This window comes from Canis lupus, chromosome 21 (genome assembly GCF_011100685.1).
Source record: "Canis lupus familiaris isolate Mischka breed German Shepherd chromosome 21, alternate assembly UU_Cfam_GSD_1.0, whole genome shotgun sequence".
In the NCBI taxonomy this organism is placed as follows: Eukaryota; Metazoa; Chordata; class Mammalia; order Carnivora; family Canidae; genus Canis; species Canis lupus.
In genome coordinates this window covers 22,126,026-22,149,041 of record NC_049242.1, presented here as the reverse complement: position 1 = coordinate 22,149,041, position 23,016 = coordinate 22,126,026, and the positions used below count along the sequence as shown (strand labels likewise).

The 23,016-nt window shown below is 52.1% G+C and overlaps 1 protein-coding gene across 1 annotated transcript in view; it reads right to left on the bottom strand.

Annotated features, from left to right (window-relative positions):
• Positions 1 to 613: 613 nt before the first annotated feature.
• Positions 614 to 23,016, bottom strand: part of LOC485179 (guanylate cyclase D-like) — a 38,031-nt gene continuing 15,628 nt past the window's right edge. Inside the window, exons 11-18 of the mRNA XM_038569340.1 lie at positions 19,503 to 19,651; positions 16,287 to 16,450; positions 15,683 to 15,875; positions 9,333 to 9,507; positions 8,219 to 8,317; positions 7,097 to 7,191; positions 5,247 to 5,332; positions 614 to 920 (exon numbers count right to left, since the gene is read on the bottom strand). Coding sequence (XP_038425268.1) covers positions 812 to 920; positions 5,247 to 5,332; positions 7,097 to 7,191; positions 8,219 to 8,317; positions 9,333 to 9,507; positions 15,683 to 15,875; positions 16,287 to 16,450; positions 19,503 to 19,651 — 1,070 coding nt within the window. The 3' untranslated portion in view covers positions 614 to 811. The remainder of the gene's footprint in view (positions 921 to 5,246; positions 5,333 to 7,096; positions 7,192 to 8,218; positions 8,318 to 9,332; positions 9,508 to 15,682; positions 15,876 to 16,286; positions 16,451 to 19,502; positions 19,652 to 23,016) is intronic.

Below are 23,016 nucleotides of genomic sequence, written 5' to 3'. Positions count from 1 at the left end.
GGTGAGCACGCTTTGATGTGAGAAGCCAGTTTAATGAGCTGGTTGCGGGTTTGTTTGCTTTTTTTTCTGTAAGACAGAAGTCTCATTTTCCTAAGAACTAAGGTATTATCACTCTACTCCCCTTCCTTCCCCTGAGATTCTGGGAGCCCAAGACCTGGACTCCCAACACAGTGCTCACAGGTACCCACAGGGTTAGGCTGGCGAGGGCAGGAGAGGCAGAGAAGGAGGCAACATACTTATAGTGTTTGCTGTGGTCGAGCCCTGTTTCAGGAACAGGTCTTACATGGGCCTTGTCAACACATTTTAGAGATGACAGTCTCCCAGAAGGATGGTGACGTCAGTAGGCTATCCATCTAAATCTGGGACCCTCATCTGCCTGGCTCTAGCTCCTGGTCCTTGTCTTGCTTTTCCCTGTGACAGCTGTGCCACTTGGGGCACAGGGCCTCCTCCCTCGGGGCCCAGGCCCCTCAGCTACACAGTGGGAACAGTGTTCTTGATGTGGGGAATAATCAGCTCTATGATAACAAGCTCTCAGAGTCAAAACGATTTGTCAAGAACAAAGCACTGCGTGAAAGGGAGGGAATATTTCTATTTTTATTGTTTTTGTGTCAAGAGGCAAGTTTACCCACAGGATTCATACTGGAATGCATCAATTAATATCGCTCTAGGGCACTTAGTAATGAGTACCCTATTGGCTGCCAGGTTGCTCAGCAAGAGAATTCTTTGTGGGGATTGCAGCAGGGAGAGGGTTTGGGGGTATCCAGGCACAAGAGTTTCTGGGCTGGCACAGGCCTCTGCCCCTCTGTCCTCCTCAGGGCCCAGCGAAGGCCTTACTCGAGCTCCCAGGCCTGGCCATGCTCTGGCGTGCTTTGTCAAAGGCCACCCTGATTTCTTGGTTGATCAGGTCCTGCCAGGGATCCCTAGGGGAGAAGGAGAAACAAGGATAATAATACCACCACCCAGAACAACAGGGTGCCCTTCTTGTAAGGAGCCCCTTCTGCTTGGGCTTCTCCTGATCCCTGCAGCAGTCCCTCCAGGGGCATACCCAGACCAGGCTCAGAGAGGTGAAGTGTCGCAGACTCATGTGCATGTGGGGCTTTCGTGCCCAGCAGCCTTCCAGGAGATGGAGAGCCAGCCCCAGTTCCATCCCCCGCTCCACATGTGAGCTGAAGAAGCCAAATGCCGTGGGCTGAGGGGGCTCTGTGACTCTTGGGGCATGAGGTATAACTGGGATTGGGACCCTGGACCCCCACCCTGCACACACTTTCATTTTCTTATTTGCTTTTCTTCAGTGCCTAAAGGAGGGCAGATTAGAAAATAAATAAATAAATAAATAAATAAATAAATAAATAAATAAATAAATAAATAAAAAAGGAGGGCAGGTTAGGGTTATGTCCCTTGCTTGGAAAAGAGAGCAAGGCTTGACTGACAGCCAGGGTGTCACATCATCCTGGCAGGAAGCACTTTGGAGCCTGTATGGCAGGGGTAGGTGGGGAGAGAAGGGACCATTCTGTGGAGTGTTTCTGTGACATGAGACAGAAGGCACTTCCATGGGCACTTCTGTTGTGGCTACACCAAGACATGGGAGGGGGGCTTTGGTCCTTGCCCTGATCTTCACCAGCTTCCCCAAACATCCCAAAGTATGAAGCTAAATTACTTCTGCAGGTATGGCAAGTACAGAAAGTGAGGATAAAAGCAGCTTTAGAAAACTCTACTTTAAGAAAATATATTATAGCATCTAGGTCAAGTAAAAATTTGGTAACTGCCTTATAAATACAACTCCAAGATAAGTCTCCCTAAGCCCTTCCTGCAGAGATTCTGTGTGTGTGTGTGTGTGTGTGTGTGTGTGTGTGTGTGTGAGAGAGAGAGAGAGAGAGAGAGAGAAAGACGTCATCTCCAGGCAAGCAGAGGGGCCTCAGGTGGCCTTGCCACATGTATTGTGCATGTATTGGATGCCCACGACAGATGTGATGTGGGTGTACACACATGGATGCACACCTCCGTTTGTGGGCCCTGTCTTAGGTCTGAGTCCGTGGGCTAGGTGGGTGCCGATTCTCCCCTGCCTGCCTGAAGGCCTGAGGGGCTCCCAAGTCAGGCGGAGCTCACTGGGACTAATCTCAGCTCTCTTCTCTCCCTGAGCCAAGACGATGAAAACGTTTCTGGCACTTTCTAAAGTTTCCATCAGGGAGTGGAAAAGTCATCAGCTGAGGGAGCTCAAGATGACAAATGTTTGCCAGACCTGCTATTCCTGCTCCTAGGATGGGGTGAGCCAGGGCGCTGATGGGAGGCAGCGGGAGCTTCAGAGAGCCCCTTCCCTAGGCTGCTGCTGCTGGAAGACCTGCGGGTGCATCAGCAGCCATATCTCCTGGGGCTGATGCAAGCAGGGGAAAGTTCCAAAAATGAATCAAAAAGAAGTGTCAGGAAGCAGCAAGTGCTACGGGGATGTAGTGCTAGGAGATGAGAAGGAGGTGACACCAGGGCTTCCTTTCACACGTGCAATCAGAGCTGCCTGGCGAAGGAGCAGCATCAGAGCTGAGGCCTGCAGGGTGGAAGGGAGCAGGCCAGGGCATTCCAGGTACAGGGGATAGCAGGAGCAAAGGCCCTGAGTTAGAGAGACTTCCAGGGTGTTTTAAGGCCACTGCAAGGAGGTCCCAAGCAGGCAGTATGCTTGTGTTCCAAAGAGCCAAGGCCAGGAGCAGACCCAGGCCCAGGGGAGCAGGCCTCCAGGCTAGGGTGAAAGAGTTTGGGCTCGAGCCTCAGAGCAGTAGGAAGCCCTAGAGGGTGTCAACCAGGGCATCTTCTATGGATCATGGTAACTTTGTACTTAAGACCTTGATCCAGGGACACCTGGGTGGCTCAGTGGTTGAGTGTCTGCCTTTGGCTCAGGGTGTGATCCTGGGGTCCTGGGATAGAGTCCTGATCAGGCGCCCACAGAGAGCCTGCTTCTCCCTCTGCCTATGCCATTGCCTCTCTCTGTGTCTCTCATGAATAAATAAATGAAATAAAAAAAGAAAAGACCTTGCTCCAACTGCCAGGTAGTCTGGGTGGAGGGGCACAGTGGAAGGGGGAATGGTGAGCAGCCCCTGCTGCGGGCCAGAAGAGAGATGCCAAGGTGAAGCCCTCAGGCGGGGGTGTGTTGGAGGCAGGGGTCCTGGGGACTTTAGGACAGCGTCCTCCACCTTTCTGACTGAGGATGGCAAGGCCACCCACAAGGAGAGAGCTCTGAAAGAGGGCCAGGCTGCCAGGTGGAGCTCCCGAAGGGTCTGGTGAGGGACAGCATGAGCTCTACAGCCCAGAGTTCCAGAGGGGAGGCCAGGCTGATCAGCCTGTGACAGATGTCATCAGCACATCCAGATGGAAAGGGACCACCCCCCCACCACCACCACTCCCGCATTGCAGGGTCACGGAGAGGAGCAGAGCTGGCTGGCCCAGAGCCTGAGGAGGGAGAGCTGAGAGCTGGAGAGGAAGGAAGGAGCACAGCTGGGAGGCCTGGGGCAGATTTCTGGGAAGAGGGAGGGCAAAGGGGAAATGCTGCCGAGCTGTCAATCGGATTGAGAACTAAAACTGCCCACGGACCTAGTGACATGGATGGAGGTCACTGGAGACCTTCTGGGCACGTGGGGTAGAAGTCAGACTGCGGGGGCTGGGCAGGGAGCAGTGGGTGAGGAAGTGAAGTCACCGTCAGCAGACAGGCCTTCTGAGAAGAGCAGCTCCCTGTGGGGGCGGAACCTGGGAGCACCTGGAGGCTGAGAGGCTGGGAGGCTGGGGGGCCGGGAGGCCAGGAGGCCAGGGAGGCTCCTTGAGGGGCACGAGAGGTGGGCTGGAGCAGAGGGCCTTGGTGGAAGTGGGAAGGACGCAGTGGGCTGGAGCTGTTCTCCTGGGGATGGGTGAGCCAGGGTGCTATGGCACATGGGAAGGCCCCAGGCCATACCATGCTCCTCACCCCACATTGCTGCCCCAGCAAACCGTCCCCACAGAGGCAGTCTGCAAAGTGGAAGGGACCCTGGGCGGCGTGGAGGCCTTTCTGTAAGCAGAAGCTTTCTGTACCCAGGAGGCTGGGGTGTCCTTATAAAAAGGGTGCCCCTGTGTGTCCTGCACCCTGGCCAGTACACCAGCGTGTGTCCGTCCACCCCTTCCCCCCAGCTCTGCTGCACTGGAACCCTCCCCAACTCCGTGCTGGGGAAGGGTACTCAAGAGATTCCCTTGGGCCCCCCAGACAGCAGGTGGAGAGGAAACGGCCTCCATGAGCATCTCCCTGCCAGGAGCCCCTGCCCACACCAGCCCGTCCTCCTGGGCCGCTTTAGTGCTGGTCTTTTCCCAGGACACACGTGTGTGTCCCGCATACATCTTGTCCTTAAGAGATGGGGCGGGGCAGGGCGGGGGTCATCCTGGGAGAGTTGAGAGAAGCCAGTCAGAAGTTCTGATGATGGAAAACCCTGGGCTGGAAGCTCTGATGCGCTGGTGCTGTGGGACACTCGTGGGGCTCAGCCTCTACACCTGCAATGAGTCTGTGGGTCCCTGCGGGGAAGCTGTCACTTCAGCCATCGGCAGCCCCCAGACGCCCTGCGCTGGGCCCCCTGTGGCCTGTCCTGTCTACTGCTTGAGAAGAGCACGGGGCAGTGCAACAGCTTTTCCTGCCACCCATCCTCACTGCCCTCAGGGAAGGACATAGGGTCACAAAGGACAGAGGACAAGGGGAAGAGCCAAACTGCCAGGCAGGCACAGGCTCTCTGTGGATCTGCCTCACTTGGCCCTGAAAGCGTGCCTGCTTTTTGATCTCTAAATCCCTCATCTGCAGAAATAGCCTGAATGGCGACAAACCACAAAAGTGGCCCAGTCACTTTTTATCCATGCATCCCCCGTGACCGGCTCAGAGTGGGAGGACTGGACTCGTGCCGTCGTGCCCAGCGAGAGAGGCCGAGCCGCCCACGGCGCACCCACGTGTTGCCATCCGAAGCCCGGAGGGATGCGCGGTTCTGAAGTGCCCGGCCCGGCCCGGACCAGCGGACCAGCGCACAGGTCAGCGAGGCCCTAGCCAGGCAGCCCGACCTCCCCACGCCAACGTCAGCAGCAGGCTGTCTCGCAGCGGAGAGAGGTGACCGACTTTCTCGTCGTTAAAGAATCCTGTGTTTTCCAGGTTTCCCGCATTGGGCAGATAACACTCTTATAATCAGAAAAGAAAGAATGAATATCAAATTTCAAACAAAAGGGGGGCCGAGCTTTGGGGGGAAACTCCTGGTACTCACCCAGGTTTGATGTCCAGAGGCGTGGGGAGGGACCCAGGGAAGCCTGCCTTGCCCACCAGCCAGTAGGTCTCCTCTACGCCCTTCCCCTGGAGGAGAGAGGGAAGGGGATTGAGCGCACCTCCTGGGCAGAGCGAGGCCAGAGGAAAGGGCTCAGTTCTAAGCAGAGCGGCGGGAGTGGGAGCCACACTCTTTGGGTCCAAATCCTGCTCCATCCCTGGCTAGCTGTGTACTCTGGCCAAATTCCCGCACCTCTCTGTTCCTCAATACCTCATGAGTTGTTGTGAGGATTATGTGAATTAATATTTATCTATTAGAGAAGTAAATGAATAATAAATCATGAATTCTATGACCAGCAGATCTGGAAAACTGAGATCCCAAGATGCTACGATCTGTGATTTTTCCCAAACTGGTTGGGAAGGACCTGGTTGCTTCCTGGAATGAGGGTACGACTGCCTGGAACTTAGGAGTAGAGAGAGCATTAGGGGCCCTGGGGCCAGGGCTGGCTGGCTATAGATTCTGTACCCCACCCTTGGCCAGGGATGGGTATTGCCCTGCAGAGCCCCCAGGCCATCTTGAAGAATGTGAGGTTGGCCTGTTGCCCTCCCCACCCCCTCTCTGCATTCCCCTCTGGCATCAGAATCCTCTGTTCCTCAGGACATCTCGTGCCAGCTCCCCCCATACAAGACTCATTCCGGCTCACTCTGCCATAACCTCCAGAGCAAAGGATTCCACACATGCCAGCCCTCAGGGGCTGTGTGACCATGGACAAGTTGCTGCTCCTCTCTGAGCTGCACCCTCCTGCTCTGACATTTCACAGCGAGATGAAGTGAGTTCCAGGGAGCAGGCAATTTCTAGGGCTCACTCATAGTTCTGGGCCTTGAATGCCTAGGCTGCTCTTGTCATACCACCAGCCTGACTGGGAGGAATGGGAGAATGAGAGGTGGTAGGGTAGGAAGAAAAGTCACTCACTCGTAGGAATACGAGCCCTTACCGTTATTGAATGTTAACATTTTAAAAATGCAGAGGTGCTCATGGGCAGGTGTAACCCAGTGACACACCTGCAGCAGCAGAGGGCGATCATGGGACCGGTGGGGTGTACAGAGAGAAGGCATGATAGTGACTGCTGGGGAGAAGGAAGATGGGTGTACCTGGGTCCGGGCAGGCTTCCGTGACAGGTGAGATCTGCTCCTGGGCTCTGAGGGATGAGTAGGAACCCGATCATGTTATGGAGAAAGCACAAGCTTTAGAGCCGTCAGATCTGGCATACAAGCTATGTGACTTTGGGCGAATGATTTTGCCTAATTTCATTTCCTCAACTATAAAATGGGGCCATTGATCCTTCTTTCATTATTACTGTGGCAATAAATATGTTAATGTTGAGCACCAGCCTGCCGCCCAGGTATGTCATCAGTAGAAGTAATTTCTCAAAGGGATGCGTGGGTGGTTCAGTGGTTGAGCATCTGCCTTTGGCTCAGGGCATGATCCCAGGGTCCTGGGATCTAGTCCCGCATCAGGCTTCCTGTGGGGAGTCTGCTTCTCCCTCTGTTTGTGTCTCTGCCTCTCTCTGTGTGTCTCACAAATAAATAAATAAAATCTTAAAAAAAAAAAGTAACTTCTCAATCCTGGTCCTTCTTTCTATGAGGAGTCATTGAGGGAGTGGTTTCCAGGAAGAAACAGTTCTTGAGAGTTTGGGGAGTGATGAGGATGTGTAAGGTGATCAGCTCCAACCTCAACTACAGGCAGGCATTTCCTTCTATATCAGTCAGATGAGTAAGAATCTCTCATGCTGCCCACAGAAACTGGATTCGGGGGGGATTTTTCCATCAATTCCAGGAAAGAAAGTCCCCTACCTTTAGCTCAGTCTGGCCTCTGATGTCAATTCTGTAGCCTTCATCCAGGCTGCGCAGTGTCTGGGCTGTGCTTCCGCTGACGTGAATTCTGTATGCTGATGAGAAAGATAGTAATCAAGTCACCACCTGGTGGCAGCATACCTGGTGTTTGGTAATACTAAGACCTGTAACAGCCCCAGTTCCAGCCAGTGACATACACAATTCTGGTCCATACATGCCCTTCACCTGACCTTCCTGTCCCTCTGGTAGACTGTTGGTCACTAAATTAGAGGCCTTGAGGAAAAACAAATTATATAGAATGAGTGTTAAGAGGAACTCAAGATGAAATCAGAACTCCTAGGAACATAATTTTCATTTATAAGGAAGTCTGTGAAGGCTGAGTCAGAGCAGATAAGCAGTTATTTTTCTTTTAAGAGCTGGGCTCCCACTAGAGCCAGCACATCTAGTCAGGCAGGATGTGTACCAAATGACACAACAGAGCACACAACTTACACAGCCAGAAGCAGAGGTCCTAGGACTTCAATTTTTATACCTTCTCTAACCAAGCCATCAGAGTGGCCTCTGCTGCCAGCAAGGGCCTAAAATGGCATTAAAAAATTGAGAGGGGGGATCCCTGGGTGGCTCAGCGGTTTAGCGCTGCCTTCAGCCCAGGGCATAATCCTAGAGTCCGAGGATCAAGTCCCACGTCAGGCTCCCTGCATGGAGCCTGCTTCTCCCTCTGCCTGTGTCTCTACCTTTCTCGCTGTGTCTCTCATGAATAAATAAATAAAATATTTTTTAAAAAATTGAGAGGGGATCTCCTAGTTGTAAAGATGTGAAAACCAAGACCTAGAGGAAGAGTATTTTGCCCGAGGACACTTAAGCAAGCCAGTGGCAGACAGGGCTAGGACCCAGGCTTCCTGCCTCTCAAGTCATGTCTTCCCTCATGAGATCATCGCAAAAGCCCCACGGAAATTTAAAAGAACCAGTGACATAGGTTATCCCCATATAATTGTTTTACTGACAGCTGAGGTACACTGCCACCAGGTGGTGGTTTGGTTACTAAGCACTATTTCAAATAGCCAGGCTGCAGGGGTCATTGAGCGTCCTCCCCCAGGCAAGATAGAAATATAAGACACTCACGCAGTCCTGTGGACTCCATCCGGGATGCAGTGTTAACAGTATCACCAAAGAGGCAGTACCGCGGCATGGTGAGGCCCACGACCCCTGCCACGCAGGGCCCTGAAACTCAAATGTGCCCAGTGAACTCCAGGAGGTCCTGGACCCAAGAGAGGTTCCGTGACAGTCTTGCCCTCCCCTCCAACCCCTACCATCTCGGCCCCACTTCCAGGGCTCCAGCTTGGGGGTGAAGATAAAGCTATATGCTGTCTGCAACTATACCTAGAGAAGAGATGTATCTGTGCCAGGCTCTGGGCCAGCAATAGGGGGACACAGATAGATCAGAGGCAGTTTTTGCTCTTGAGGAGTTCCCAGCCTGCTGGGGGTAGGAGGAGACGTGTAAACTGTGATCAGTGTTGTAAGACGGAAGCACCAGAGCTGTGGCAGCCCAGAAAAGGGAGTCTGACCCAGCCCAGAGGACTTTCTGGAAGAGGTAGTGTAATGAGCCGTATCTTGAAGGACGAGAGAATGAGTTGGCAGGGAACAGCAGGTGCCAAGGCACAGAGGCAGAGAGGCACATGTCTGTGGGAAGCTGCAAGCAGCTGAGTGGGGTTGGAGTGGCAAGTGGGAGGTGGCAGGAGACGAGGTTGGATGGAATCTGGGAAGCTGTGGGGGGGGGGGGCAGGAATTTGGACTTTATCCTGCAGGTGAAACCATGGAGGGAGGAAGGGGTGGGGGCCCGAGAAGCCTGTATTACAGACTGTGAGATCTCTCCTAGACTCATCCCAGCAAACATTTAGTTGTTTGCAAAGCCACAGAAGGTCTCTGTCCTGCCTCTTCCATCAGACTATCAGCTCCTCAGCATGGCCTCAGATGACTTTGACAGATGCTGAGACAAAATGTGTGTGTGTGTGTGTGTGTGTGTGTGTGTATGAAACTGAGCATCACAGATTCTTTGACTTATAACATCTCAGAAGCTTCAAATAATTAGAAGGAAAAAACAAATGTCAAATTTTCTATCATAGAGTTTTAGAATCTCAGAATTCCAGAAGCACACCACTGGGGTTGCCCCGGCCAGTGCCCCTGGCAGGGTTGGGAGGGTGGTCTGGCCCGTCACCCCCCACACCCCTGTTTATACCTGAGTGCAGGCCAGCCCGGATGTAAATAGGCACCTCAGGTGCATGCCTCATCCGGAAGCCTCTCACAGAGCTAAGGATGTCCAGGGCCATGTTGGCGATCTCAGCCGCGTGCCGGCTCCCGTTGCGCCGGGGCAGCCCCGACGCCACCATGTAGGCATCCCCGATGGTCTCCACCTAGAAGTCACAGCCCTCATGTTCCAGTGCAAGAACACGTCCTCCCTGGACTATCCCACAGTCCGCACAAGGCCCTTCTGAGGACCCCTGACCCACCCCTCAAGTCTCTGGCCCACAGTGCCGTCTCTACCAGGCCTCCCATCCCAGTGCTCTAGCAACAGTTAGATCTGCACACTTCAAATTGCCTTGGTCTGAATTGCAGGTGACCGTGCCTATCTGCTGTCCACCGGCCCCAGGCCACGAGCGCCTTGGCAGGAGACATAGGCACCCTGTCTCCACAATGCCACAGCGACAGGTCAGGACTTCTTCATCTGGAGAGGAGCGCGTGTACATTGGACCCATATATACCCTGGGGGGTTTAGAAAAGGAGTACACCTAGTAGGCTTTCCAAAATGTACTAGAAAAAAATGTAGGGTCGGAATCATATAAATGTGGGTTTAATCCCCATCTCTGCCATTTACTTTGGGCAGCCCACTTGTGCGAGCCTCAGTTTCCTCTTAGGTGGAATGCATATTAAAGATAAAGTATTGAAAGAACTAGGCCCTGGTTACCAGAGGGGAAGTGGGGGGATGGGTGAAACAGGTGTTGGGGATTAAGGAGGGCACTTGTGATGAGCAGCAGATGTTGTATGGAAGTGTTGAATCACTAGATTCCACCCTTGAAACTAATAGTACACTGTATATTACCTAAACAAATTTTTTTTAAAGAACTAGGCTCATCATAGATGCTCAATGGATAGGAGACTCCTGTCACCACCACGGTCATCATCATCATTTCCCTGGCTAATGGTTTTGGAGATGAAAGAATCCCAGAATCTCAGAACTTGGATGGGCTTTGAAGTCCACCCACCTGCCTCCTGCCTCCTCAGTGGCTGGCCCAGCGTGCTTACATCTTGTGATAGGAAAGTTCCCCCCTTCTAGAGGTGGCTGCTTCTTCCTTTGGGTAACTCTGATTTTCAAAAGTTGAGTTGAATTGAAACCTGCCTTTCACCCGCTGGTTTCAGCTCCACCTCCTGAACTCCAGCCACAAACCCTTCCCAAGCTCCTTCTCTGTTTCAGGTACTGGGGACACAGATATGTACTGTGGCCTTCTTCTCTGCCATGGGCCAGGCCACTCAAGATGGCAACTCTACCCACCACCGGCCCCACCCAAGTTTTCCCCTCTGCAGGCTAAAGAGCCCAGCTCCTGCACTGCCTCTCCTGAAGCGAGCAAATGCTGGCACCCCCAGGACCCGGGGAGCAGAGCAGTCCTGGCCTGGCCTATCTGCTCTCCTCAGCACCTGGTGGGTAATAATAATAATAAAATAATAATATCCCTGCCCATAGGGGGCGTTGTAATTCAATAAATCTCTCACACATTTGCTGTGGACTGTGCCCTATTACCTGCACCCTCCAAACCTCTCCCTCACCCAGGCTATCTCTACCCCAACCAGGGAGTGACCTGCCTGAATCATGCCACATTCTGTTCAGATACCTTCATCTGCTCCCTGGGCCCTGGCAATCAGGAATTCCCATGATTTGGAGAATTTCCTGAATAATTCCTAACAGTTGCTCCTGGTTCCCCATGTTTCTGCCCACGGGAATCTTTCTGCTGTCCGCAGAGACACCCAGTGCTTACTTGATGGCCTGGTCCCTCTGCCCAAAATGCTCGCTCTCAGTCCCTGTTCGTTGAGATCCAAGCCCTCCATCAGCCCGGCTCCCACTTCATCATGTCCATAAAATCTCCCTGGTCACCAGATGTTTCCCTCCTCCGGGCTGTGAGCTCCACCTTGCTCTCCATCACCAGCTGTTGCCCACCCAGCGCTGGTGGGCTGGCAACAAATGTGGCACGGACATGGCTACTCCCCTCTGTGCACATTTCCACGGAGGACCTCCCACCCCATACCCCAGGAGGGAAAAATATGATCAAGCCCGGCTTTCCCTCTGCCCACCCACTTCTCCCCCATGGGAGGAAGAACACATGATCTGTCAAGTTTGGAAGAAGGACGTAGCACTTAAGTACTTGGACAGCAGCTCTTACATGCCAGATGCTGTTCCAAACCCTTCACAAATATTAACGCGTAGACCTTTACAAGAATTCTGCGGGGTAGGTTCTATTACCACTTTGCAGGGGGGCAGCTGGCCAGAGAATGAAGTCACTTGCCAACGTCACGCAGTGCAGACTTGAACTGGGTCAGTCCAGCTCCAGAGCCTGTATGCTGTGCTGCCTCTTGATTACACATGGCTCGGGCCCTTTCCCTCTCTCTTTCGGGGAGAGTGGCTGTGGTGTGGGGTTTCCCTCTGCTCTTGCCCTGCACGTGGTAAGCACGTGCCTGTAGGTCCCTCCTGCTTCCCAGGGGCTGCCCTGGAGACCTACAGCTCACTGACCCCACTTCTAGCCGCCAAGTGTACAGCTGCCATTCAGAGAGAGTATGTCTACTTTGGGGACCCAACGCTGCCTCTGTTAGGTGACCTAAGACCCAGACTGGGGATGAGGAACATGGTTGTTGTTCTAAGCTGTTAAACTGACCTCTAGCCCTCCATCCGCCTGCCTCCCACCTGAGCTCACCTGATTGGTGTCATTAACAATCACCCCTACAACTCCAGTGACAAAAATACGACCAGGCACAGGCCCCTAGGAGCTCAGACCCATAGTGATGCTGACTCAAAGACCCCTATGATAGTGGGCACTCAGCTGCAAACAAGGGTATACACAGCTGCGGTCCTTTTGCAGATGGGAGAACACGGCCAGAGGAGTGAGGCAAAGGTTTCCACACTAGCAAACACAGATGTGAATTCCAACTCTAGACACTGACTTGCTGTGTGACCTTGGCCTAGTTACTTACCTCTCTGAACCTGTGTTGCATCTGAAAGGATAATGGCCCATTCTTCTGCGGGCCATTGGGAGGGTTAATGACATCCCTGTGATAGTCCCTAGGCTGCACCAGTCCTCTGTAGATGCTTGACTGACACTGGGCCCCACCCCCGGCCCCTGCCCCACTCTGTTTTAGCCCCTGAACATGGTGGTGCTCGGCTTGAAGTTGGTGAATGAATGAACCATAGCACGTCCTCTCGCATTGCTCAATCTGTGAAACGCTTCTAAGCCATGGGCACTTTCGTCTCTGTTTTACAAACGGGAGCTTGAGATTCAGAGAGGCCAAGTGATCTGCCCAGGGTCGCTTGGCAGTGTGGCCAAGGCCAGTCTCGCCCACTGGGGCTATTGGCTGGGGTAAGTCCTCTCTGCCCCCGTGGTCCACCTGGGCTCTGCTCTGGGGCGATGTCCATAAAGTACTTATTCAGTGCGTGCTGGCAGGGAACCACAAACCCCAGCGGAACCAGGAAATGATCGCCTGGCTGCCTCCCAACCCAGGCCGGATTAGAGAGCAGGTAACCAGATCCTGCTGGGGACGGAGGGGAAACCGAGGCGGATGGCGTGAGTGATGAGAGACGCGCTCGCACATCATCAGGAACAGGCTGCCTGTTCCCCCACATCTGGAGGGGCGTGTGGGCCTTGTTTTATTTCATTTCATTCTGCCAGAAAGATGCAGACCTCTTGGCCAGGGTTCAGAGCAGATCAGAAAGCATGATTCAGAGCTGGGAGGGACACATGTGTGAGAAAAGATTAGCAGGAGAAGAAGAGACAAGGCCAGGGGTGACTCAGGGCACATCAAAGCTGCAGGGCCGAGCAAGATGAGATGAAGAATCTTTTCCTGGGGCCCACAGGGCCAGGGCGGCTCTGGAAGTAAGACGGACATGCAGCCAGTGTGAGAGACGACACCTCCAAACCAGGGGCTGGGGTGGGAGTGTGGGCTCCTGAGAAGGGAGCAGGAGGGAAGCCACGTCCATGCAGTGTTGGGGGCTCAGGTCTCTGAGGCCCAGTGTGAGGCTGTGCACTGTAGCAGACAGAGCCGGGCAGTGGTGGTAGACGTTGCAGGTCTTGTCCTGTCTCTACCACCTACCGGCTGTGTGACCTTGGGCAAGTCACTTTCCTCTCTGGGCTTCAGCAAGCTCCTCACATAGTCAATATATATTTCCAGAGGACCTACTATGGTTTGGACATTGCCATGCTCTAGGGACAGAGTGATTTGGGTTAGAGCCATAAAGTGTGGCTATGCTGCCCAGGGGTACTTAGGAGAGCACCACACAGGAACTCCTAACCATGTCTTGGAGGGGAAGGAAGCTACCCCAGGGCCAGAAGAATGAGTAGGAGGGAACCAGATGAAAAGGTGGGAGAGCAGTGTCCCAGGAGGAGGCAACAACATATACAAATGCCTGGTGGTCCTGAGAGCAAAGCACGTGTGAGGAATGCAGAGGTCTATGTGGAGTGGCCAGAGGTACAGTTGGAGAGGTAAAGGGGGCCAGCTTTTAGGGGGTCTTGTGGGCCCCTATGAACCTGGGCTTTATCTTAAGGACGTCCATGTCATGAGGATGGTGAGCCCCCTGGAGGGGGTCTTGGGATCAGAATGCCCAAGTTCAAATCTCAGCTTCACAACCCGTTGGAAATATGTAATTAGATAAGCCTGTTAATCACCCATTTCATCTATGCATTAGGGGCACCATCTCCTACCTCACAGATTGTTACGATGGTTAAATGAACTAGTACATATAAAAGTACTTAGACTAGTGTCCAGTATACAGTAAGCACTCAATAAGTACCGGCAATTATTGTTGTTGGGATACTGTACATAATGCTATCAGCAGACTGCCTCTGAAACTTCCTGCCCAGGCCTCCTGTCTGTCCTGGCTTCTGCTCCAGGGCCTGACCCTCGCCTGTCCCTGCCTCCCTGGAGGCTGTGGCTGGAAGGTGACTGGTGGGTCCCAACAGAAGGCTGAGGTCAGTGGAGTCTGAGTCTGGTGGTTTCTGGGGAGCTCTCTCCCAACCCCACCCTCACTGTATCTGGAGTGACCCAAGATCCAGCAACTGGATCAGCATAAGGGGCAAGATCAGGGTGGGGTCCACACAGCAGGCACAGAGGGCTAGGATGCTATTCACTTTTACAGTCTCAATTTACACAGCACTTCTTCAAGGGGGACAGGATCCACCATCATCTGTAAATGCCTAGGGCTGGGATCATCATTCCTATTTTATAGATGAGGAAACAGAAGTCCAGAGAGGGGAAGCCATTTTCCCGAAGCTACACAGAAGCTGGTGGCCAAGCTGGGACTCAGACCCAGGATGGAGAGATGAATAGGAACTCAATCATGGAAGGTCTTGACAGCCAGCCACCGCCCACTCCACCACTGGGCCACTTCATGTCCAGCCATTACAACCCATTCAGCACTCCTCATACTCACTGGGCCCATCCTCCCAAGGCTCCAGCTTTGGCACATTGCTCCTCCATGGCTTGCCTGGAGCAACCACACCCAGATCGGACAGCACTAGCAAGACAGCACCTCCTCTGGGAAGCCTTTCTTGCTTTTTACTGTACATATCTATCCCTAGCCGGGTTGGGGGCCCTCTCGCCTCCTCTGCCTGCCCTGATCATCATTTTTACTATGGATTGTCTTCCTCTCTCATCTACAGCACTGAGAGCTCCCTGACGGGAGGCATAGGAGATGAATCATCTGTTGGCCCTTGCCTAGCACAGGTGGATTTTATTTCCCCTTTCTTGAATCTGGGTTGGCCTTTTTTGTTAATTCAACTCTATGCCCAATGTGGGGCTTGAACTCATGACCCTGAGATTAAGAATTATATGCTCTACTGACTGAGCTAGCCAGGTGCTCCTGGGTTGACTTTTTAACTTCCTCTGACCAATAGAATATGTCAGAAACAGCCACACATCCAATCCCAACTTAGACCTCCAGAGGCTTCTGTGCTTCTGCCTTCTCTCTCGGAACCCTGCCACACCAGGTGAACGATACCAACCAGGCTGCTTGAGGCTAACAGACCATGTACTGTTCCATTCAAGGTTCCAGAGATGTGAGAGAGCCCAGCAAAGATCAGCAGAACTTCCTATCTCACCCACAACTGCCCACAGAGTGGTCCAGCTGAGTCCAGAGAACTTTCCAGCTGACCTATAGGTTTGTGAGCCATAATAAATGCTTATAATTTTACACTACTGGGTTTTGGTGTTATTTGTTACATGGCAATAGCTAACTGATACAAACACACAGATAAATGACCAGAAGTGAATGTATACCACAAACCCAGCAGTAAAGAAAGGAGAGGTGGGATGCCAGCCTCCTGGTCTTCTCACCTTATACACATCGTGGCTGCCCAGAACAGCATCGAACAGTGTATAGAGGTCGTTGAGCAAGCCGACCACCTCAATGGGCTCACTCAGGGCTGAGATGATGGTGAAGCCCACAATGTCACTGAAGTATATGGTGACCTGGTCAAAGTACTCTGGTTCCACAGGTACCCCCATTTTCAGAGCTTCAGCCACAGACCTGAAATAATGGGAAGGACCAGAGTGACGAGGTGGGAGGACCCTCTTCCCACAGTTTGGAGGTGAGGGATGGATACTGGGGGGAAATTTCTGGGTTGAGAAACAGGGGATCTGGGTCAGGTCTGCTTGTGTGCTGGGCACCCCCCAACAAAGACCTATTTCTTTCTGGACATTATTTCCTCTGAAATCCAATGGGGGACACCATGCTCTCTCCTTGCTCTCAAGGGAGTGAGGTAGCAGAATTAATACTTAAAAGTGCAACATAGTGCCTGGCACATAAAAGGACTCTATGAAAATATATTAGATAAATAATGAATAAATTGAATGAATTCATAGAACCTAGATTTACTGAGCACCTACTATGTCCCAGGTCCCATGCTCAGAGCCAATCAAGCCCTAAGGGGCCACTCACGAAGGGAGCATCTGAGAGAGCAGTCTCTCTGTCTTCTGCTTCTCCACCTCCAGTTCCTCAGTCCTCTCCTGGATCAGGTCCTCCAGGTTCTGGGAATACTTCTCTAGCATCCATAGCATAGAGTCAGCAACACTGGTCTTCTTGCCTTGATTGATGCTTTTGAACTGAAAAATAGAACAAAAATCCCCATTCATCCTTGAAGGTGAACACACTCTCAGGTTGGAAATCTGGGCCACGGGAAAGAAGCAGACATAATCCCTGGCTGGAGGAGCTCTGCTGGTGGGGAGTAGATATGGAACAGACAAGGGATGGCAGCTCTGAGAAGGGAAAGCACAGACAGATGGGAGGAAAAGTGAGTTAGTTCTGTATGGGGCGGGCAGGCAGGGAGATGACTTTACAAAGGGGACTGTGCCCAGCATAGCATTACCATTAACAAACACTGATCCTACTGCTCTGGTTCTCACAACAACACTATAGAAGAGACATTCTCTGTTCTTCTCAAAGGTGGATGGATAGATGGACAGATGAGTGGATGGATACACAGATGATAGATGATAGACAGGTGGATGGATGGATGATTGGATGAATAGTTAAATACACAGATGGGTGGATATGATGGTTGGAAGGATGGATGCATAGATAAACAGATCTATAGAAAGGATATAAGTAGATTATTTATGTATATAATCATTTCTACCTCTCCATTTCTCTCCTTGTTCAAAAAAATTTTGTTTTACAAAATAAAATGATAAAACACTGGGACAAAAGGAGAATAAATGCTTTCTACTTTGGTGTAGCAAAATGCATGCTAGAAGTGTTCACAATTTTGGACATGAGCTTCCTAGCAACAAAGAGGGAAATATAGATTACACAATCCAGAGTCCATGAGACAGTGGAGCATTAAATTGGTTGCTCAAAAGAAACACAACTACTGCTGATTGCTGAACAAAGAGAAATACCTCTCTTAGGTCTCCATAGGAGGACATTCATGTGTGGTCATCAATCATACCTTCAATGAAAAGCTTACAGGAAATATAGCAGTGTGTTCCCAAAAAAGGTTTACTAGAACCTTCCCCAATCTGGTTCACACCTTCCCAAAGTGCAGTCAGTGAGAAAAGGAAATTAATGATGGCCAAAGTGAAGGAGTACATTCCTGCTAAATCCAGCAGCTTAGTGTGTGTATGTGTGTGTATATGCATGTGTGTGCATGTGTGTAGATGTGCATATCTTACCTCCATTAGTACCACTTCTCTCAACCAAACGCCTATGAGGTGGGGAGTGGCAGCAGCCGCTAACGTGCATCTATTTTGTATTGCCTGTTAAAAGCAGGGGTGCAAGCTTTAAAGATTACTCAGGGTGGGCATGGCAGCTGCTGACCTTGAGACTCCAAGGACACAATGCTGACCGGAGGTTCACTTTGGCAAGGAAGGCTCCCATAATACAAATGAAAAAACCAAGATCAAGGTCAAGAGGTAAAATAACTTGCCAAGGACCTCATAATGGCGGGACTGAGTTTCAAATTGAGATCTTCCATATGTTAATTTTATCATCAGCCACGCCACTGAATTATTTTAAAATTTTAGATGTGTTTTCCACTGTTTCTCTCGGGTTGCCCGGGAACACAATCATAGGATTTACAGATAGCAATCGTTTTCTTCTCCCTTTTTGATATTCATTTTCTTGCTTAATTGCATTAGCAATATTAACATATCCCAGAACAATGTTAAGTGAACATGAACCCAAGCCTTTTGATTTTGGCATCAGTGTTCTTTCTCTAATGCCTCATCCACTATCTCTTTCTCAGAGAACCACCACGTTTTAACTTAGTTATCCCACTTGATGGTCACTCCAGTATGGCAAGTCAGGCCAGAGTTAGTCTTTCCAGGCCCACTTTTAGGGAGGTTGAAGTTCAATAGAGCAATCAACTTGCCCAAGGGCAAGGAAGTAAATTGCAGATAGATGTGAATGCAGGCATTCTGGCTCTTAGCAGAGCCCTCCCCCCAACCCCCCATCCCCCACCTCCATTCCACCCCCCACCCCCACTCCCGCAATGTGATGCAATTCCTGGAGCTCTTGGAGCCCTCATGGTGCTCACCCTACCTCATGTCTGTCCCTGACTTCTCTGCCCCAGAGCCTTGGGCAGGATCTGTCCCCACAGTCACCTGCCGCTGGCCATGGCAATCTCTGATCCCTGGATAGACTCCAGGCTCGTGTTTTAAGAATTGGCTGCTGGTCCCAGCTCAGCAACCCACCCTCACTGTGGCCACTGAGAGCTCATTTACTCTGAGACCCAGATTTCTCATCTGTGGAAGGGGGACACCACCCCTGATGCCAGAGCTGAGGTGGAAAGAGGATGTGGGAAGTCAGGGGTGGCAGTTCTCGGAGGACACCTGTGCATTCCTCCTGTCTGTCTTCCTGGCTCTCGCTCCCACATCACCTGTCTGGACGCCCCTCTTGCTTGCTGAGCCTCTCCTTGGCAACGTTTCCCTGCGGCTGGGGAGTGGAGGGCAGAAAGGGGAGGCATGAAGCTGTCACCGCAGGCTTGATGGGTTGGTCCTGTGGGAGCCTGAGCCAGCTCAATCAGGCCCGCACACTCCACCACCGCCCTGCAAACTCGTACAGACTTGCCTCACCCCTCTTGTGGCAAGTCCCAAGGCAGACTTTGGTGGGGGGAAGGGGAGGCACCTGTGCCCCTCACAGGTTCCACTCACGGACAAGGGGAACCAGCACTGCCTCCACAGCCACAAAGGGCCTGTGTGCTCCGGTGCCGGGAGGCCAGTAAGGGTTGAGGTGTACAGCACCAGCTCTGCAGAGAGGCCAACCCGAGTTTGGATTCCAGCCCCACTTTTCACTCCCTGAGTTACCTTGGGTGAGCCCTTCACCTCTCTGTGCCTCAGTTTCTCTCCTATGAGGCCAAGATAATAATAGTGCTTCTTTGGAGGGCTGTTATAAGATCAAATGAAGTAAGCATAACACTTAGCATGGGGCTTGACACTTAGGAAGGCACTCAACCAACATCCCCAGAACCTGGGGTTCTGAGAAAGCTTTCCTCAGGGGGTAGACCTCAGGCCCAGCCCTCAAGAGTGATGGTGTTGGCCTGTGCCCCCTTATTACACAGGGTTTCTAGGCCCCAGAGGTAGAGTCTGGCTCCTACTGGGCAAAGTGAGGTGAACTGATCAGCCATTTCATGTGAGCAGTGGCCTGGGAAGCACTGACCTGGGTGTAGATCTGGTCTAGGCTGGGTCTGTCCTCTGGAGCCTCCTCCCAGCACTGCTCCATCAGCTGGATACACTCGGGTGGCCCATGGTCAGGAGACACCCGGGGCCGGCACAAGGGAGGGGGTGATACCACCTTCCTGATGATTTCTGCAATAAACACCATGTGGATGACAGGCTCGAGGTTCCCAGGAAGGCTCGTGGGAAGCGGTTGGCCTGGGGTCCTGAGAGAGAAGGCAGGGAGGCCTCTGGGGGTGCAGGGATCGGGCCTTGAGGGTACTTCTCGGCTCCCCTGTTCCGTACCCCAGAGCAAGCTATTAATGGAGCCAGGGTTGCCCAGGATGTGGCCAGGGAAAGAGTCTCACGCTAAGAGGCTGAAAGAGTGGGTTTTGATTTCTGGATCTCCCACCATCTCTTTAGGAGCTGGTGAACAATAGAGTGATCTCTCTGAACCTCAGTCTTCCCATCTGTGAAATGAACTTAATAAACTGCCTTCTTAGAGCGCCTGGGTGGCTCAGTTGGGCAGTTGGCATCTGCCTTCGGCTCAAGTCATGATCCCAGAGTTCTGAGAGGGAGCCCCACATGGAGCAGGGAGCCTGCTTCTCCCTCTTCCTGCTGCTCCCCCTGCTTGTGCTCTCTCTCTCTCTGTGTCAAATAAATAAATAAAATCTTAAAAAAAAATTAACTGCCTTCTTGAGAGGGGTGTAGAGGGAAGAGATGATGGATGTTAGACAGCCAACACCTAGCAGGCTCTCCCCTAACCCCAAACTCAACTGCTGCTGCTTGCCAGTGATGCCCATCCATGTGCTTGAAACCCTGACACTGTGGCTCTTTCCACCAGCTCTGCCACCCAGACACTTTCTGGTGCCACTTCCCCATGTAAGAAACCGGACCGTCTGCTTTCATTACCATCAACATTATTATTTCCCAAGACAGCCCCTGCCATGATCTTCCTGCCCCCACTCCCTGTGGTAAAGACTACCAGACCAAGTTGAGGTCCAACAGATCAGTGTTCTAGTTCTGGCTCAGCCACTCGCTGTCACTCTGTGCCTCAGTTTCCCCATCTAACAACTGCCCAATAAAGCTCTGCCTCAGGAAGCTGTTGGGAATACTGAGGGAGCTAAGAGATTCACAAGGGCACTGTGAGGAAGTGAGGTTGGGTACCAAGCTCAGACTTGCAGTGGATCCGGAGGGGACTTTTAGATCATGTTCTAAGTTATGTCACTTCCCTGAGCCTCAGTTTACTCACATATAAAAAGGGTATAAAATAGTACAGACCCAGAGCTGTCAGAGCTACAGCAGGTTTCTCTCCGAGGAGGACTGGGATCCTCCTCTCTTGGCGGAGGAGGTGGGAGCCCTTGGCACCAGTAAGAAGTTTCTTTCTGGATTTCAATACGCACCCCCCCCCCCACACACACACACACACTTCTGTTGGCCTCCTTGTCAGGAATACTGCTTGAGCCCCTGTCTCATTTTACAGATAGGGAAACTGAGGCTCCTGGGAATGAAGTAGCTCACCTACAGCTACAGGGCTGGTAAAAAGCCAACTCTAGATCTGAGCCTGATCTCCTGGCCTGCATAATTTTCTTTGCCTGGAGGCTTCCAGCCTGCAGGCATCAGACCCTGAGGGCCTCTGAGTAAAGGGTCTGGAAAGCTGTATGTGCTTTCAAAAGAGTGTGGGCAGATGGAATCAATAATACATCACACACACACGTACAACTTTTTTTCAAGAGTGTCCGGATGGTGTTGTGATGAATAAAATACAAATCCATTTCCAAGTGTTGCTGATTTCAGAGCAGATTCTGTCTTTGGGTATTGTCTCAGTCAGCGGATATTAAAAATCAAATAGTGGCATGTGAGGCCCCAAACGTTTTTGACATTAAAATGGAGCCCTTATATGTGGACGTGCTGCAAACCGCCGGCCCAGGCCAGGCCAGGTCTCGTGTTCCCTCACCGTGCCAGGCCCACTGTCCACACCCAATGCATCACCGTGATTGACCAGCCACGCCAGTGGGTGAGGAAAGAGGCTATACGCATCCAGCAATGTGGGAACATGCCCCATGGATGACTCTAGGAGATTTTAGGGCAAGAGCACTGACCCACTGCTCTCTGCTGAATGAGAAGTCCCTTCACATCTCTGAGCCTCACTTGACTACCTATGAGGAATGCACTACCCATTTCACAGGGGCTGCAAGTGTTCCCCGAGGGTCTGCTTCCAAGTTGGGAAGTCAGGAGAGAATGTGGCACATCCCTAAAACCAGTCAGGCAAATATGTATGGAATGCCCATCATGTGTCAGGCACTTTGTATAAAGAATTTATTTCACTGAATCCCCACAACCACTCTGGGAGGCCGGCAACATGGTCCCCATTTATAGATAGATGAAACCGAGGCTCTTTGCCTGAAAGGGATTTACTCAGTTATGAAGTGGATTGGCATGGAGCTGGGCTGAGGTTGGTGTCCCCCAGTACCGGTGCTCTTTGCATTTAACTCCCTGAGACCAGGGAAGGCACTCCCCAGGAAGTAGCAGGCCCTAGACAGCCCAATCCAGTGGTGACCATCCGAGCATTCCAGGCCTGGTCCATTCCCCTTAAGGCTCATGGAGTCTAGGCCCAGAGGGCTGTGCACTGGCAGCATGGCTTGCACACCCCATCTGGCTGGTCTTCCCTCTCTCGGTGGGCAAATGTGGGGGGCCGGGCTGCTGAGGAGTGTTGAACAAATGGTCTGACAAAGGCCCCTCTCTTTCTCACTCCTCCACCTCATAAATTTGGGGCCTGGAATGCTCATTACTCATTGAGCAGTGCTTTGGTGGAGACAGGAAGTGAGCCAGGCCTCCCATGAGTTAAAGATTATCCACTGGGGGTGGGAGGGGATAGTAGGCTCGGCTCCATCGCTGTCCTGGACTGAGGCTGAGAAGCCAGGGTGGCTGTGGGGATGGCTGGAAGAACTGCCCAGAGTCTGGGTCACCCTGACAGGGAACACAGAAGGGGAGAAAATGTTTCTGAAATTGGGCCCTGAAACTGACCCAGAAAAGAAAACGTCTAAGATCAGGTGATGATGGGGAAGCTGTGAGTGACAATCCTGCACACCTAAAATATAGGGACTGAGATGCTCCTGAAGGAGCCCCATCTGGGCAGAGAAGCAAGTCCCGCAATACTGAGCAGCCTGGCCCCTTCTGACACGGACCAGATGTCTGGCCCATTCTTTTTTATTCCATCCCCATTTTAAAGATGAGAAAACTGCGGCTCAGAGAGGGGAAGTGATTTGTGTAAGACCGTGTAGTAAGTAAGTGACACAGAGGGGGAAAACAGGTCTGTAAAAGCACAAAGTCAACACTGGGCAAGGGGGCTAGTTAGGGCATGAGCACCCGCAGACACGGCAATGACTCTGGCTGGCAAAGGCAGAAGGGAGTGGAGGTTTCCTTCCAGACACCAATGTCTTCGGCCCTGGAGCTGGTCGGCTGCCATTTGGGCCGAGCTGCTGCAGGCTGCCTGGCTTAAGCCAGAGAAACTCAAT